Source organism: Artemia sp. Qi Xiang Cuo, chromosome 11 (genome assembly GCF_049724085.1).
Source record: "Artemia sp. Qi Xiang Cuo chromosome 11, ASM4972408v1, whole genome shotgun sequence".
NCBI lineage: Eukaryota > Metazoa > Arthropoda > Branchiopoda > Anostraca > Artemiidae > Artemia > Artemia sp. Qi Xiang Cuo.
Window position 1 is genome coordinate 32,194,553 of NC_142804.1, and position 16,632 is coordinate 32,211,184.

General features: G+C 37.7%; 1 protein-coding gene across 2 annotated transcripts in view; it reads right to left on the reverse strand.

Moving 5' to 3' along the window:
* Positions 1-16,632, reverse strand: part of disp (RND transporter family member dispatched) — a 110,356-nt gene that overhangs the window by 26,103 nt on the left and 67,621 nt on the right. For both annotated transcript variants that reach the window (XM_089096697.1, XM_089096698.1), the window contains exon 9: positions 9,380-9,613. In XM_089096697.1, coding sequence (XP_088952823.1) covers positions 9,380-9,613 — 234 coding nt within the window. The remainder of the gene's footprint in view (positions 1-9,379; positions 9,614-16,632) is intronic.

Consider the following 16,632-nt stretch of genomic DNA (forward strand, 5'->3'; position numbering starts at 1 on the left):
CTGTCAGACACAGACAGAGAGTTACGGTTACTGTTGGGCAGACTCGCTCCTCATTTACAGTTTGTTGCCACGAACTATTTGGTAATTGTACCGGGTAAATATATCTTTTATGAATGTTATGCATTAAATTCGATTAACCTAACCCACAACCGTTTTACTAGGTTCACTAAGTTTGTTTTTTTTTGTTTTTTTTTATCAACAATATCTTCAAAAGTAATGAAAAAAAATTATGAGTCGTTAAAACCAGCCCTTTTTGATAAAAAGCATATACGTAATAAATACATAGATGTTTTCCAGAGAAGTTGTCCACAGATGGTTTTGGGTACCCGATTGACTGACCGTATTTCAAACAGTAGGCTATACGAAAAGTGCGGTTCAATCCCGCTTTATAGGGCTATAATGAGAGAAAGTTTGATATGGATTGGGCAAGTTCTGCGGATGAAGGATGACAGATTGCCAAAAATTATCCTTTTCGACCGACCGTCTAGGGCTAAACGGAAACGAGGTCGTCTTCAATTGGGATGGGAGAATGTCGTAAAGTAAGACATAAGGGAAATGGAAACTTCCTGGTAGGGTGTAAAGAGAGAGACTTTGAAAAGATGAGGATGGAGTAGGAGCGAGCGTAGGTGTGTCGGCCTCCGGCAGCTTGCTTCTGCGGTGAGTTGTTAGTAGTAGTAGAAATAAATAAATAGGCGACAAAACCTACATTTTCCCCCTTCCCCAGAGAAAAAACCTAGATCCGGCTCTGTTTGTTTTTCCTCGGTCATACTGTATAGAATCAGTGTTGTTGGAAACTTAGAAAAAAGATCTTTCAATCAGAGATTGAAGGTTCTAGTACCTTTCTTAAGGGCCAAAATTGATTGAAGAATACAGCTCATTTTCCACGCGATTTTTTGCCCTTCGACATCCCCATAACCCCATGGCATCGGATCAAAATTTTGAAATACACTCTTTCCACAAAAATTGTTCCTACTTCACGTTCCTTTTGGTCCAGAATAAATTCCCCTTAAGTTTCAAGCCACGCGAAAAAAAAAATCAATGGATAACTGAGAGTTACCTAGACAATCAAGTCTAGGTAACTCGTGAACATGGGGCTCTTATCTTCGGTTTGTTGAAAGTTTTTATCCACGCCGTTTCGGTAGCTTTGCTACCAAATGATCATGGGACTAGCACTATAGGTAGGCAGTCTTTGGCTGCTTACTAGTAGTATGGTGCTTGCCAAAAAAGCGCTCACCTAACCAGACCCCAATACCGATATGCCTTCTGGCTATCAGTCAGTTGTATGCAGTCACACAATACCTTACGTGAATAGTGGACATGGCTATGGGCACTGAAAAAAAGAAGAGAAAATTCTAACTTGCCTCAGCCTGCAGTTTTACCAAAAGGAGACAAGTCTTTAAAAAATATTTTTGTACCTTGATCATATATATTCCAATTCTTTGCAAGATTTTGGTTATAACAAATTTTGACATACGCACCTTTTTACTGAAATTCCTTTTAAGAGATTTTCCCGAAAATAAGTTCTTTGAAAGAAAGTAAAATAGATTCATTTAAGTCAACCTAGAAACGAGCAGAAATTAAAATGAATAATTAGGACAAGTTTAAAGGAAAAAACTAACAGAAATTACTACAAATGAATTTTGGTCTACCACCCCTTAAACATCCTAAGGGCTAGATTGTCATTTGCGCTGTGCTGACAGCTATATTATGTTTTGAACAGTTTCTTCATTTATCGTAACAGCGGCAGGAAGAAAAATAATTTCTGCAAGATAATCAAGCATGCCTGAAAGAAAACACTATTTCTTAAAATAATTACAGTTACGACTTAAAGAGTTTCGCTTCACTATTTCAAAGTAACAATTGTTTACACAATTATTCCTTTTGATTCAATTACCTTCAAAAGCATAGAAGATTGAATTGATAAGTGACTCGCCGATCGATTCTCTATCCATTTGAGAAGAATTCATTTAAGAGGAAGAAATATTGCGAAAAAAGCACTGAAACTAGACTGACTTTTTAAAACATGCGAGGTAATGATTTTTAAAGGAAAGAAGACCGGGAAGTTTAAACATTATTGAATTTTTCTTTGTTATCATAGGCAGTGCAATACTACTACTGCCTAAGAAAAGAGTGAAGCCGGCTGCATTTTATTAATGTTTTGTCGGTTTTTTTTTTTTTGTTTTTTTTTAACAAGGCACTTCGTATGGCAGGAGTTGTCGTAGACAACTCATGCAGATAACTTTGGAGGAGGCTCATTCGATCGAAAATTAAAAGTTCTAGTGCTTTTTTGCAAGTCAAAAGTGTTTGGAGGGTAAGCAGCCACCCAATACCCCCTTTATTCCCCGAAACACATCCACTAAAATTTTGAGGTAGCCTTTGGACCAGCATAGTTAAAAAGTCTAATAACTATACCTCTGGGCATATCACCCCTTCCCCCCCACTCCCCTTGGGGCAAGGACTACAAGTAATAAAATTCACCCATTGTCTACATATAATATTTTTTAGTGGGAAAGGGGGGCATGTTTAGCCCTTGTCGTACAAAAAGGCTGGGCATATTAAGGTGAAGCTTTCAGGGAATGTTGAATTAAATCATACATACCCTTTGCATGTAGGTTGTCAGAGGGGCGTATCTCAGGACAGACTTAGATATTAGGCTGGAACTTTCAAAGAATGATGAAGGGGAGAGTGATTGATTGACGACAAAGCAAATGTGCATGCTGCTACTACTACTACTACTACTACTACTACTGCTACAACTACAACTTCTACTGCGACTACTACTAAGAAAAAGATATTAAGGTGAAGATTTCAGGGAATATTGAGGGGGAAGTTGAACCGAACCAAAACACACGGTGTGCATACAAATTGTCAAAAGGGCGTGGCAGCAACATCTTAGGAACGACTTAGAGTATTATGTTGAAACTTTCAGGGCATGATGAAGGGGATTTTAGCTGACCAAAAGGCTATAAGTGCATTTACTACTACTGCTACTACTATTACAGCTCCTACTTTTACAACTAGTGCTACTACTACTAAGGTTAAGGGTTTTAAGCGAACACTTAAGGGAATATCGAAAGAGAAGCTGAACTAAATCAAAACATACTATTTGTATGCAGGTTGTGAAAAGGGCGTATCACCAGTATCTTAGAAACGGCTTAGAGAATTGAGTTACCACAGCATCCCCCACAGGGCATGCTGTGAGGGATGTTGAACTACCCAAAAGGCAATATCTATATGCAACTACTACAACTTCTACTGCTACTACTACTGCTACTGCTATTACGATTGCTACTACTATTAAAACTAAAGGTATTAATGTGAAACTTTAAGGGAAGATTTTTGTGTTATGTTTAACTGACCAAAAGGCGTTATGTGCACACTGCTACTACGATTACTGCTACTAATGAGGCTAATGATATTAAGGTGAAACTTTCAGGGAATGCTTAGGGAAATTTTGAACTAAATCAAAACATACCATATGCATGAATGTTGCCAAAAGGAAGTATCAGCAATATCACAGGAACAGCTTAGATTATCAAGTTGACGTTTTCAGACACGTTGAGAGGGAAGTTAAACTAACCAAAAGGCTAAGAGTATTAACTTGAAACTTTCAGGAGTGTTGAGGAGGATGTTGAACTAACAAAACGGTACCATGTTTACACTAAAATTACTAGTACCACCAGCAGTAGTAGTACTACTGCTACTGCTACTGCTACTTGTACTACTATTACTTAGGCTAAGAGCATTAAAGTGAAACTTTCAGGGAATATTTTTGGGGGATACTGAATTAATTAAAGCGCGCTATGTGCAAACTTGTACCACGATTCTTTCTACTACTGATGCAAAGGGTATCAAGGTTGAAACTTTCAGGAGCTGTCAAGGGAAAATATGAAATAAATCAAAACACACTATGTGCATGCATGTTGCCAAAAGGAAGAATCAGCGATATCTCTGAAACAGCTTAAACTTAGAGTATTAAGTTGACACTTTACTTACTTGTACTTGTAGCAGGACTCAAGTATCTCCGCTCTCCCTGGCGTCCAGTAGCTTCGTCATTGTAGAAAGCCAAGAGTATCGGTCGTTTGCGAGTGGTTCAATCAAATCGAGCCAGGACTTTTCCCATCTTCGTCCATACTTATTGAAGCCATCAATTGGGTCTAGGTCAGCCTTGATACAGGCGAGCCACGTTTTCTTTTGTCCCCCGTGTCGCATTTTCCATCCCGAAAGAGGTGTACATATGAGGGCTTTGTTGACAAAGGTGTGGTGTGGGCGGCGAAGTGTATGGCCGAACCATCGGAGTCTTCTTTATTCAATTGTAGTGGCCAAATCAGAACGCTGATAGCAGATTTTGCGGAGTTCGACATTGCTGACACGATCACGGAGTTTAGTGCCAATGATTCTCCTTAAACATGAATGGTCAAATACGTTGAGGGCTTGAATGTCGGATGCTTTCATAGTCCATGTCTTACAGCCGTATGGTAAGACAAACCTAACAAGGGCCTGGTAAATCATTATTCTTGTCTTCAGACGGATATTTTGCTGGGTTCTATAGAGAGTGATTTAGCTGGGTGAAAATTCCAGTTGCCGAAGAGATTCTTGACTGTATTTCTGATGGGCATCTTCCTATTGGGTCTAACAGAGAGTCTAGGTGCTTAAATTCATGTATCTCGTCTTTGGGCGACTGTTCTAGAAAAATTGGGGAGCCTTGAGAGGATATACCGGACGCCATGACTTTTGTCTTCGGGGAGCTTATTTTCAGGCCGACCAGAGAGGATTCTTCAGCTGCCTTCGATAGCATAGATTGAGCTTCTGAACGAGATTCAGCTAACAAGCAAATATCGTCGGCGTAGTCCAGATCGGTGATCACAAAATTGAGACTTACTTCAACGCCTGGAAAGTTGTCATTACTCTGGTCATAATTCAGTCGATCACGAAATTAAATAAGACGGGAGACAATATACATCCCTGTCGGACACCAAAATCAATTGGGAACATCGAGGAGAGTTCTCCACCGATCTGAATTTGGGCTCGCGTATGCTGGTAGTATGCTTGGACAAGTCTGACTATCTTGCCTGGTACTCCATCCTCTGTCATGGCCTTCCAGATTCCATCCCATGGAACAGAATCAAAAGCTGTAATAAAATCTATGAATAGAGACACTGTTGGTTTCTGGTGTTTTGCCTTGTGTTCAAGGGTTTCTCTTAAGACGAATAGTTGGTCAATTGTTCCCATGCCTGGGTGGAATCCCGCTTGATTGGGCCTTGTCTTTGCGTTGCGCTGGATAGAAAAACGATCATGTAGCACTATGGCAAATATTTTTGCAGTAATGCATATGAGAGAAATCCCGCGATAATTGCTGCATTTTGTCTTTAGCCCTTTTTTGAAGACTGGAAGGATGACAGAGTCTCCCCAATCCTGAGGAACTATCTCTTCTTCCCATATACGACAGGTTAGTATATGAATCCTGCTGAAAAGTGTTGTCCCTCCATATTTGTAAAGATTAGCCGGAATGGCATCAGGACCAGGGGCTTCATTGCTTTTAAGGCAATTGATTGCTTGTTGGACTTCATTTAACGTGGGGGGAGCCACATTCACGTCATTATAAACACTGCTGGGAGAGTTTGGTTCCTGCAGGTCATCAGGGCTACGACTTGGATTATGGCAGCACTTGATTATCATCTAGTGGAGAACCGGTGCTGGTTAAGTAGTTTGTCAAAGTGCTCCTTCCAACGATTTATTATTTCGGGATTATTCGAGAGTAACTTGCCGTTTTCATCTTCGACGGATGTACTAGTAGGCTTATGTGATTTATTCCTGATTGATTTTGGGAGCTGATACATCTTCCTGGTGTCGAATCTAGAGGCAGCGGCTCCCATATCTTCAGCGATTTTCTCCCATTACTAGTTCTTATTATTCTTAGCCGACTGGTGGCATTCTCTTCTCAAGCGTTTGAACAACTCCGATTTTCTGTCCGATATGAATTGAATTGAATTGAATTTATTTATAACCCGTTGAAATACATTGATGAACGGAGTATAAAAAAAGAAAAAGAAGAAGAAAAGAAAAAACAAAAGCAAAAGAAAAAGACGGATAATGACAAATAAAACGGAGTAAAAGATCTTAGAATAATCGCACAAGCATAGTAATAAACCAGAAAATGACAGAACAAGCTAATGTGACAATCAAATAGACAAACACAAACGAAACAAAGATAAAACTTATGGATCAAGCACATAAGCATAATAATAAACCAAACAATCATACAGTATATATAACAAAAACAGTAAACGTGACAGACCTATTGTTTTAAAATGGAACACCATGCGTGTCCATTTTTGCATATCTGTTGCTTGTGCTCAGCCAACTGAATTGTGCGTGTTGACATCCACTTTTTGGATAGTCTTTTGCGGTATCCTAACGTAGCTTCCGCAGCCTCGTGGATTGTATTCCCTATGGTCAGCCACTCTTCATCCAAACTTTGAGTTTGCTCGTCGTTTCTCTAAGCAGAATGCCTGTCGTATATTAGGATCATCGAAGCGATTGGTATCAAATCTTCGTGGAGGTTTCCTCTTGGGGGCGTGCTGCAAGTCATAACTTTAGATCTAACTTGACTAGAAGATAATCCGGCCCATGTGTCGAGCCAGTATCTGCTCCAATGTACGATCTACTATTCGTAGCCATTAATTTCCAACGGCGGGACATGAGGAAGTAATCAATCTGGCTTTTTGCTCTACCATCTTTTGAATGCCATGTGGCTCTGTGGCTGCGCTTGGGTTTGAATAAGGTATTGGCATTGACCAAATCATTCGTCATGGCAAAGTGAAGAAGTCTTGTTCCCCTGCTACATCTAGCTCCAAGACCGAAGTGGCCAATGGCAGACTCAGCATTGGATACTTTTCCCCGGATTCTAGCGTTACAGTCACCTCCGATAAAGATGAGGTCTTTTTTTGGGACTTTCTTAAGTGTACAAGTTATAACTTTGTAAAAAAAAGATCTGCTTCGCTCTCTGGTACGTCTCTGGTTGAAGCATAAACTACAATAACTGATATGTTGAATAGGTGACCTTTGAATCGCGCTCTTGCTACTCTATGTGATATAGATTCCCACTTTAAAAGTGACTTCGCTGATAGGGGGCTTAAAATGAGGCCTACTCCCCCATATACAGATTCATCAAGGGATAAGGAGTTGAAGAATGAGAAAAAAGCGGCCTCCTCAGGAGTTCTAACCTCTGAGACTTCCAAAATGCCGTTGATTTGGGTTTTTGAGACGCACATTATGCCTATGCTGTAACGCAACAATTCCCCCGCGATAAACGACTGGGTCGTTAGGCATTTCATCGAGCAGATGTTCCAGCACCCTACACTGAGGGGTTGTCTATGTTTCCGAAGTAGTACCTCAGCTTGCCAATTTTTTGGAGAAGGCGCTGATGAAACCTTCAAAGCATCGCTTGCCGGGAATGCCATAGTATGGGCTTGATAATTTTTTGGAGAAGGCGTCGATGAAACCTTCAACGCGTTGCTTGCCGGAGATGCCGTAGTATGGGTTGGACTCTTTATATTGCCTTGCATTTTGGTGTTTCGTGGAAATATATTTAACCACGCAGGTCTCCACTACCTAATGGCACCCTCTGTGGTTTGGCCTAGGAAGAATTGGGATAGGCAATTCCGGCCGTTTCCACCTGACTACCACGATGAGGAAACCACAGTAGGATTTCTCGTATGTTTAACAAGGGACGGAAGACTAGACTAACCTGATGGGGGGACCAAACCTCCTGAACCATCAGGACCATCCAGACTTTTTAGACCCAACCTAGTTCACAGGAGCTTTCAGACAGGAAAGTGTCAAGTTGACACTTTCAGGCATGTTGAAGGGAAAATTGAACTAATCAAAACGTTTGGAGCATTTAGTTGAAACTTTCAAAGCATGTTAAGAGGGGATGTTGAACTAATGAAACGGTACCACGTTCACGCTTCTGTTACTACCAGTAGTAGTACTACTACTGTTACTGCAACTTGTACTACTATTACTTAGGCTAAGGGTATTAAGGTGAAACTTTCAGGGATTGTTGAAGGGGATGTAAAACTAATTCAATACACACTATATGCATACTGTTTATCAAAAGGGCGTGAAATCAGAAATGGTTTAAGAGTATTAAATTAAAACTATCAGGGCAACGTTGGATAAATTTGATTCTCCGACTATATGTAACTGAAACACTTCATATGATTTCAACTCAAACAAGATGAACCGCGCTTACCTTTCTACTAAGTGCTGCTGGGGGCTTGGGAACACTGGAGCTGATATATTTGTAGGTATTAATTTGATCGGCCAAATAGTTTTTCACAGACTTATCTCTTTTTTAAATCTGACATTAAAAAGTGTCCTTTAACGTTCCTTTTACCCAAAAACATGGACACTAGTTTTCAATCTGAAAACTACTAAATTTTGACTATCTGTGAATTTTGAGGCGATTGTAGTTTGTCCTATTCAAGCAGAGTGCCTTTCTGTGGCACAAAATGGTCAAAGATGACAATTTGTTATGGCACGTCCTCTTTGTGATGCAATTTTCTTTCAGTTTTGAAAGACCATAAGGAAAAACGCATTCACACCCATCCTTCTCGGAAAATTACAAAACTCTATATTTTTTAGACAGAGGGTTCAGTCTTTCATTCCACGGTACTTAGCCATGTATTTGGATTTTTATGGTGAGATTCCAACCAATATCGCACCCTTTGTCAGGGGGTTTGGGACCCACTTTCATAAAAGTGCACAGTTTTCCCACTAATAGCTTCCCATTGATAGCTGTAAACTTACTATATTTTACATATTTGGAACCAGCACAAAAATTAGATTCTCTCTATTCTTCTAATATTCAAAACTACATCCTAGCTTCTAAATATTGTTCCTAAACTTACAGTTTTTTTTAGAGTGTCGGCTAGTACAGGTTAAGAAAAGGGTTTTACTTGCCGTTTATTACCAGAAACGATTAAAAGAAGGGAAAACGTGCCATCAACAGGATAAAAAAGGAAACTGGTGAAAAATTTTCCTGTCGGAACACAAGTTCAGTATGGCGGCGCCAATAAGGTAAATAGCAACCAGAAAAAAAACAAAGAGAAGCGTAAAGAACAGACAGGACTAAGAGGTAATCAGAAGAAAATAATATAGAAAGATAGACAAATAATTGCGTATAGTGTTGGTACTGTGTTTGTAAAACCAGAACAAAAGAAAAAACAATTAGTTGTAAAATCAAGGCTAACGACAAGAGACCACATAAAAAGTTAGCTTTAGCCCCCTAGTTTTCGTTAAGTACTCAGTCTTAAACAATAGATTGGGGAAACATCGTCATTCTTTTTTTAAAGAATAATATGATGCTACTTACCCAAAGCTATCACAAGAACCAACACATTGACAAATGGGAATGAACGAATTTTGAAGACGAAGAAATAGAAGAAATACGCCATTCCAACAGATATCACAACTGAGATTAGGACTGAAACTGTAGCGCAAAATGATTGGAAAAATAAAAATATGCACAGGCCAACCAATGCTCCGCCAATCAGCAACAAGTTAAGATCTTGTTTCAACTGAGCGTTAAACACTTCAAATTTGATCCCTAGAAAAAAAAGACTTGACAGAACCAGAGCAATATTAATTTTTAGTTTTGAGAGAACCAGAACAACATAAAAATGTTTTAGTTTTGCTTTCCAAGCAAAGCAAACCCCTAATTTCTTTGGCAATGAGAGAACTACTAGATTTTAGGACACAAAGTTGAAACCGTTCCTCATCATAGTCCCAAACATAGAAAGTGAAATTACAAACACAGCAGAATCACAAGAAGAAATAGTCTGTAAAAGTAAACGGCACCACTTTTTGACCCGTAGAAAATACTCTTTTTTTATCTCTAAATTTTTCTCTTTATTATTCTAAGAGAATATTTTGGCTATAGAGCCAGAGAACCGTCTCACATCTTAGGTCCTTCCTTTTAGATTAATTAAAAAAAACTTTTTCCACAAAATAAGTTTTTCAAAGAAAAGTAAAGAAATTAAACAAAAAATGAGCTAAAATAAAATCAAATAATCTACCAAGCGTGAAACTACCAAAAAACCAGCATCGATAAATAAATGAAACTCAAAACGAACAGAAATTACAATAAATAACCGAGTCAAACTCAATATGAGCAGAAACTAACAAGACTATGGCTCAAAACCCCTATGCTTTCCCAAGGTAACAATAAAATTTGCACTTTACTGAAAAACAAAACAAAAAACAAATGAATGTGCATTGTCAGTTTAATATACATATATTGATATTTAGTAATCAAAATCTTAATATTATTTGATTTATTAAAGTTATAAAAGTAAAAACATTTATATTCTTTTCTTTGAAAAACTAATTTTGAGGAAAATCTTTTTTTAATTAATTTCTGTTTGTTTTATATTGACATTGTCTTTTCAGAGAAAAAGAAAATAATACGTTAAATCTTTTCGTTTTTTAAAGATTTATAGTTTATCCTGCTGTTTGTATGCTGGAGAAAAATTTTCAAACTGACGGCTTCAATTCCAAACTGACGGCTACTTGCATAAACCAAGCTTTCCACTCTAAAAGCGAAAACACGGCCTGAAGTAACGACGGTTAGGCGGAATAGCTTCAGACAATCCTTTCTGATAAAGAATTAGAGGGGCCAGGGGCCTGCTTTTCGCTTCCTAATAATAAAAACTGAAAATGTTTGTGTGTATCTATTTCAGCTCACCCTCTGTAGGCTCTGGCTTAAGGACAAACGAAAACCACCCTTCTTGGCACCAGGCAAGAATTACACGCAACTTTTCAAAATTTTACGTCATATCTATTTATCCTGCAAGAGGTATATGCTTTCCGCAAGATCCGAAGAGATCAGGCTCTTTAATTTCCTGGCAATAAACTGAACTTAAAAAAAAAACAAAAAAAAACACACACACACACACACAAATCATTATAATCTAAATGACAATTCAGGTTTTGTTTTACACTTTTATTTTGAAGTATATAACCATCGTAAGTGTTCAATTGTCTGACAAGTTAAGCCCTAGGCACTTGTTGGGTCTTAGTCTGACTGGTATAAGCAATAGCCTTTATTTATACCCAAACTGTTATATAAGAAAATGCCCCGAGATAAATACAGCTTCTTGCAATTAATATTCCTAGGTTTGTCAGAGAAAAGGCCATTGATTGGTTGACACTGATCCCATGGCACTACTTTTAAGCCATCAGAGGCTTCTTCCACTGACAACTTAAAAAACTGCAATACACTCTACTGAACGCGAGGATAGCGTAGGCAAGAGCAGACAGTAATTCGAACATGTTCACAGAGCAGTCCCCAAAGAACCAGGTAAACTATTAAAGCATTCGATAACGTATCGTATTTTTAACAGCAGACAGACGACAAAATCGAGCTTAAAATATATCCAGATCTAGGCAATTTTCAAATCGTTCTGTAGAATTTATCGACTAGCACAATTTTTTATAAACAGAAATCATGATTGAAAGTCTTACCTACCACCTCTTGCATTTCTAGGATTAGGTCTGAAGGCAAATTATCAATCAAATTAGATTTAAATGTACTATTCTTTTGTTAAAAATAATTAGTCAGATATATATTGAGTCCAAGGTAATAGGGGACGGAGATTGTCTGTCCAGGATTTCGATTCTTGCTGATAAAAGGGCATCTGTGTTGCCAAGTGGCGCGCATTTGCGCCATTTGGGCGCTTTTTTGAGTTGATTGCGCATTGAATTTTGAATTTTGTTGAATTTTGTTGCTTTACTGAAGAGTGATTTACTGAATTTGCACTTTACTGAAAAAAATATAAATGTTTTTACTTTTATAACTTTAATAAATCAAATAATATTAACATTTTGATTACTGAATATCAGTATATGTATATTAAACTGACAGTACACATTCATTTGTATTTTTTTAAGTAAAGTGCAAATTATGTTTTGGCCTTGGGAAGGCATAGGGGTTTTGAGCCCAATTCTATGTTAATTTCTGCTCGTTTTGAGTTTGACTCGGTTATTTATAGTAATTTCTGTTTGTTTTGGGTTTCATTTATTTATCGATGCGGATTTGTGGTAGTTTCACGCTTGGTAGATTATTTGATTTTATTTTTGCTCATTTTTGTTTAATGGAGTTCTTTACTTTTCTTTGAGAAATGCTTTTTTTTATTAATTTCTGTTCGGTTTATATTGACATAGTCGTTTCAGGGAAAAAGAAAATGATACTTTAAATCTTTTTGTTTCTTCAGGAATTTAGAGTTTGGCCTGCTATTTGTATGCTGGAGAAAAGTTTTCAGCAACTTTTAACCACTTACATCCCTTTAAAAATCTGCACACAAATAGTAGAGTTTAATTTAGTTTCATACCTCCTCTAGTTGACCTGAAATGGAAAACTTGATACCATTCGCAAAAAAATTTGTTTACTTTCTTTGATAGCTTGGATACATTTACGCTATGTTGATCATCCTCAAAGACCTAATTTCCAGATTTTTCTACTACGTTGAACACAATGGCTATCTGAAAATTTTAATTGGATGTATTTGGGGGAATGGTGTGCGTGAGAGGGTTGTTACTTACCTTCCTATTACTTTCGACTATTAAAAAGAGCACCAGCCCTCTCAATTTCCAATTGAATGAGCCCCTTTTGAAGTTTTTACGACAACACTTTCTATAAAAACCTTATATGCCCCCAGGTCATAACTTACAACCTTTGCTCTGGGGACTCTGGGGGGTTTGTCATCTTTAAATACATAATTTCCAGAACTTTCAACTATGTTGAACAAAATGGCTATCTCTAAACTTTGATTGAAAGTTTTGGGGAAATGGTGGGCGTGAAAGGGGGGTCAACTACTCTCCTCTCCCTTTCGACTATTAAAAAGGGCAATTTTAATTTCCAAACAAATGAGCCCTTTTTGAAATTTCTATAACAACATTCTATATATACCTTATATGCCCCCCAGGGCATAACTTACAGCCCTTTCACTGAGGAACCTGAGGGGCTTATCATCCTAAAACACCAAATTTTCAGAATTTTCAACTATGTTGAAAAAAATGGATATCTGAAAATTTGGAAAATTTTGGTGTGTTTGGGGAAATTGTGGGCGTGAGAGGGGGGTTAGTTGCCCTTCAATCACTTTCGACTATTAAAAGGGCACTAGCCCTTTCAATTTTCAATTGAATGAGCCCTTTTTGATGTTTTTACAACATCGCATTCTATAAAAACCTTCCATGCTCCCAGGGCATAACTTACAACCCTTGCCCTGTGGGTTGTGGGGGGATGGGTTGTCATCCTTTAAGACCTAATTTCCAAAACTTTCAACTACGTTGAATAAAAAGGCTATCTAAAAAATTTGATTGGATATGTTTGGGGAAAAGGTGGGCGAAAGAGGGGGGTTAGTTGCCCTCAAATCACTTTCGACTATTACAAAGGGCACTAGACCTTTGAATTTCCAATCAAATGAACCCTTTTTCAAGTTTCTACGACAAAGATTTGAGTAAAAACTTATATGCCTGCAGGTTATAACTTATAACCCCTTCCTTGAAAACAGTGAGGAGGGGGGGGGAGCGTCTTGCTCAAGGATCAAATTTCCTGAACTTTTAACTGCGTGGAACAAAATGACTATCTCAAAATTTTGATTGGATGTGTTTGAGGAAATGGTGGGCGTGGAAGGGGTGTTATTTGTCTTCCAATTACTTTCGACTATTAAAAATGGCACTAGCCATTTCAATTTCTAGTCGAATGAGCCCTTTTTGAAGTTTCTACGACAACTTCTTCGATACGAAGTGCTCTGCTCTAAAGGAAAAAAATAGTAAATAATACATTGCGCCAATATCGTTCTCATATGCCGTCAGGGCATGAATTACACCCCGTGGTCTGAAGGCCTTGGGGGAGTGTCCTCATCAAAAACATACTTCCTATCAGATACCCAACTACGTTGAACAAAATGGCTGTCTCAAAATTTTGTTTAGATGTGTTTGGGGGAATGGTGGGCGTGGGCGGGGGGTCTAGTTGCCCTACAATTATTTTCGATTATTAAAAAAGGACACTAGTCCTTTGAATTTCCAATCGAATGAGCCTTTTTGAAGTTTCTACGACAACACCTTTTATAAAAACCTTATATGCCTCCAGGACATAACTTACAACCCTTGTCCTGAAGGCTGTGGGGGAGTGTCCTCCTCAAAAATATAATTTTTATCAAGAAATCAACTATGCTGAACAAAGTGGCTATCTCAAAATTTTGATTGGATGTGTTTCGGGAAATGGTGGGCGTGGAAGGGATGTAAGTTGCCTTCCTATCACTTTCGACTATTAAATAGGGCACAAGCTACTCCAATTTCCAATTGAATGAGTCCTTTTCAAAGTTTCTACAACTTCTTCGATACGAAGAGCCCTGCTCTAAAGGAAAACAAAAAAAAATACATCGTGCCAACATCGTTCTTATATGCCCTCAGGGCAAAACTTAAAACCCTTGCACCGAGGGTTCTGGGGGAGTGTCCTCCTCAAAACATATTTTCAATTTGGAAATCAACTGAGCTGAACAAAATTGCTATATCAAAATTTTGATTGGATGTGTTTGAGGGAATAATGGGCGTGGGGGGGGGGCTAGTTGCCCTCCAATCACTTTCGACGATTAAAAAGGGCACTAGCAACTCCGATTTCCAATTGAATGAGCCCTTTCGAATTTTCTACGACAACTCCTTCGATACGAAGTGCCCGGGTATGGAAACAAATTATAAATAGATAAATAATACATTGTATCAACATCGTTCTTTACTTAGGCAGCGCTATTACGCTGCCTATGATACCGGGGTATATTTTGTTTACACGGTACCGAGAACTGCGTCAACACGGGGGTCTCGCAGCCTATGTACGTGAAGATCTGCACGTGAAAATCCGTGATGATCTGAGCAAATATAATGAAATGGTGTGTGGAACAAAAGTTCTACAAGCAAAATTAAATAATGTTGATGCATCTTTAGTCATTGTGTATAGGTCTCCCTCTAGCTCTATTCAAGAATTCGTTGAGAATTTACATGAACAGCTAGTGAAAGTCCAATCTAGTAATAAACCTTGTTTCATTATTGGTGATTTCAACATCAACATGTTAGATATCGAGTCTTCGGTGACTTCTCACTTTTAAATCTATATCTGTCTTATGGTTTAGTCCCTACGATTAACATTCCGAATAGAGTTTCTAGGACTTCCGCAAAGCTTTTGCACAATATATTTTCAAATGTACCTTTTAGATCTCCAGTTGTTGTAAATGTTGAATCTGGCCACTTTGGTGTTTATGCTAAATGTGGGGTATTTACTCATTAGTGAGTAATTTCTGACTTGAGTAAAAGGTCTGTAGTTTTTGATAAAAATGCCCTTGTAAAACTAAATAATAATTTGGTTCAAGTTGATTGGATGTCCCCGCTTGGAGAGGAAAATGATGTTAATAGTAAATTTGCGCTTTTTTATGGTAAGTTATTGGAAAAGGCTTGGGAAGTGGGAGTTGTTAGGAATATGAAAGTACGAAAGCATAATGGGATAACACTAGATCTTCTTCAGAAAACAAATTTAAGAGATAGATTGTTTAAGTTGCAAGCTTTAGAACCTACGGATGAGAATAAAGAACAATATGGTGTTTTTTCGTATTAACTAAAAAAAACTTTCCGAAAAATAAGTTTTTCAAAGAAAAGTAAAGGCCATTTTAAACTTAAGCTCAGTTGATACTTATACTTGTTAAAATTCAAACTCAAAACGACCAGAAATTACTATTAAAGAATAAATGAAACCGAAAACAAACAGAAATTAAATAAACAATCATAGCAAAAAACATACAACAAGTAATAATATAAATGAATAAATAGATCTTAAAGCGAGTAGTGCTTAGATTGAATATGAAAATCAAGCTTAAAACGAAAACAAATGTTTTGCTATTAAAGTATAAATGAAACTTAAAACGAACAGAAATTAAATATACAATCAATGCGAACAAATATACAAAATATATTAATGTAAATGAATAAATAAATCTTAAAACGAGTGAAACTTAAAAAGAATATGCAAATCAAGTTTGAATCGAATAAAAATAACTACAAACAAGAGTTTGGGTATCGCCTCACTGCAGAAGCCTATTAGGCTTCTGCAGTGAGGCGATACCCAAACTCTTGTTTGTTGTTTTAGTGTTACTGATATGACTAAAAGTCTCCGGAATGAAACTATGTCATTAATTGCGGATGACACTGTCGCTATCAGCACTGCAAAGACGGAAGAATTACTCCTGATATTGATGAAAGATAATGTGGATAGGTTAGTTTCCTGGTTAAGGGTAAACAGGCTTAAGATTAATCTTGGTAAGTCAAAATTCGTCATTTTTTCCCGATCTTCTGTTTTTTATCCTAGGATGAATGAAATTGTAACACATTGTGGAGTTTTAAAGCGTGCTTTATCGATTAATTACCTGGGGGTATATATTGATGAGATTGTATCATTCAAGTGTCATGCACAGCCTGTGAGTTAAATTTTGTCTCGTAACCTAGGTATAATGAGAAAACTTAAGCATTTTTTCCCTACACATGTCCTACGCCTACTTTATTTTTCCCTTGTCCATCCAT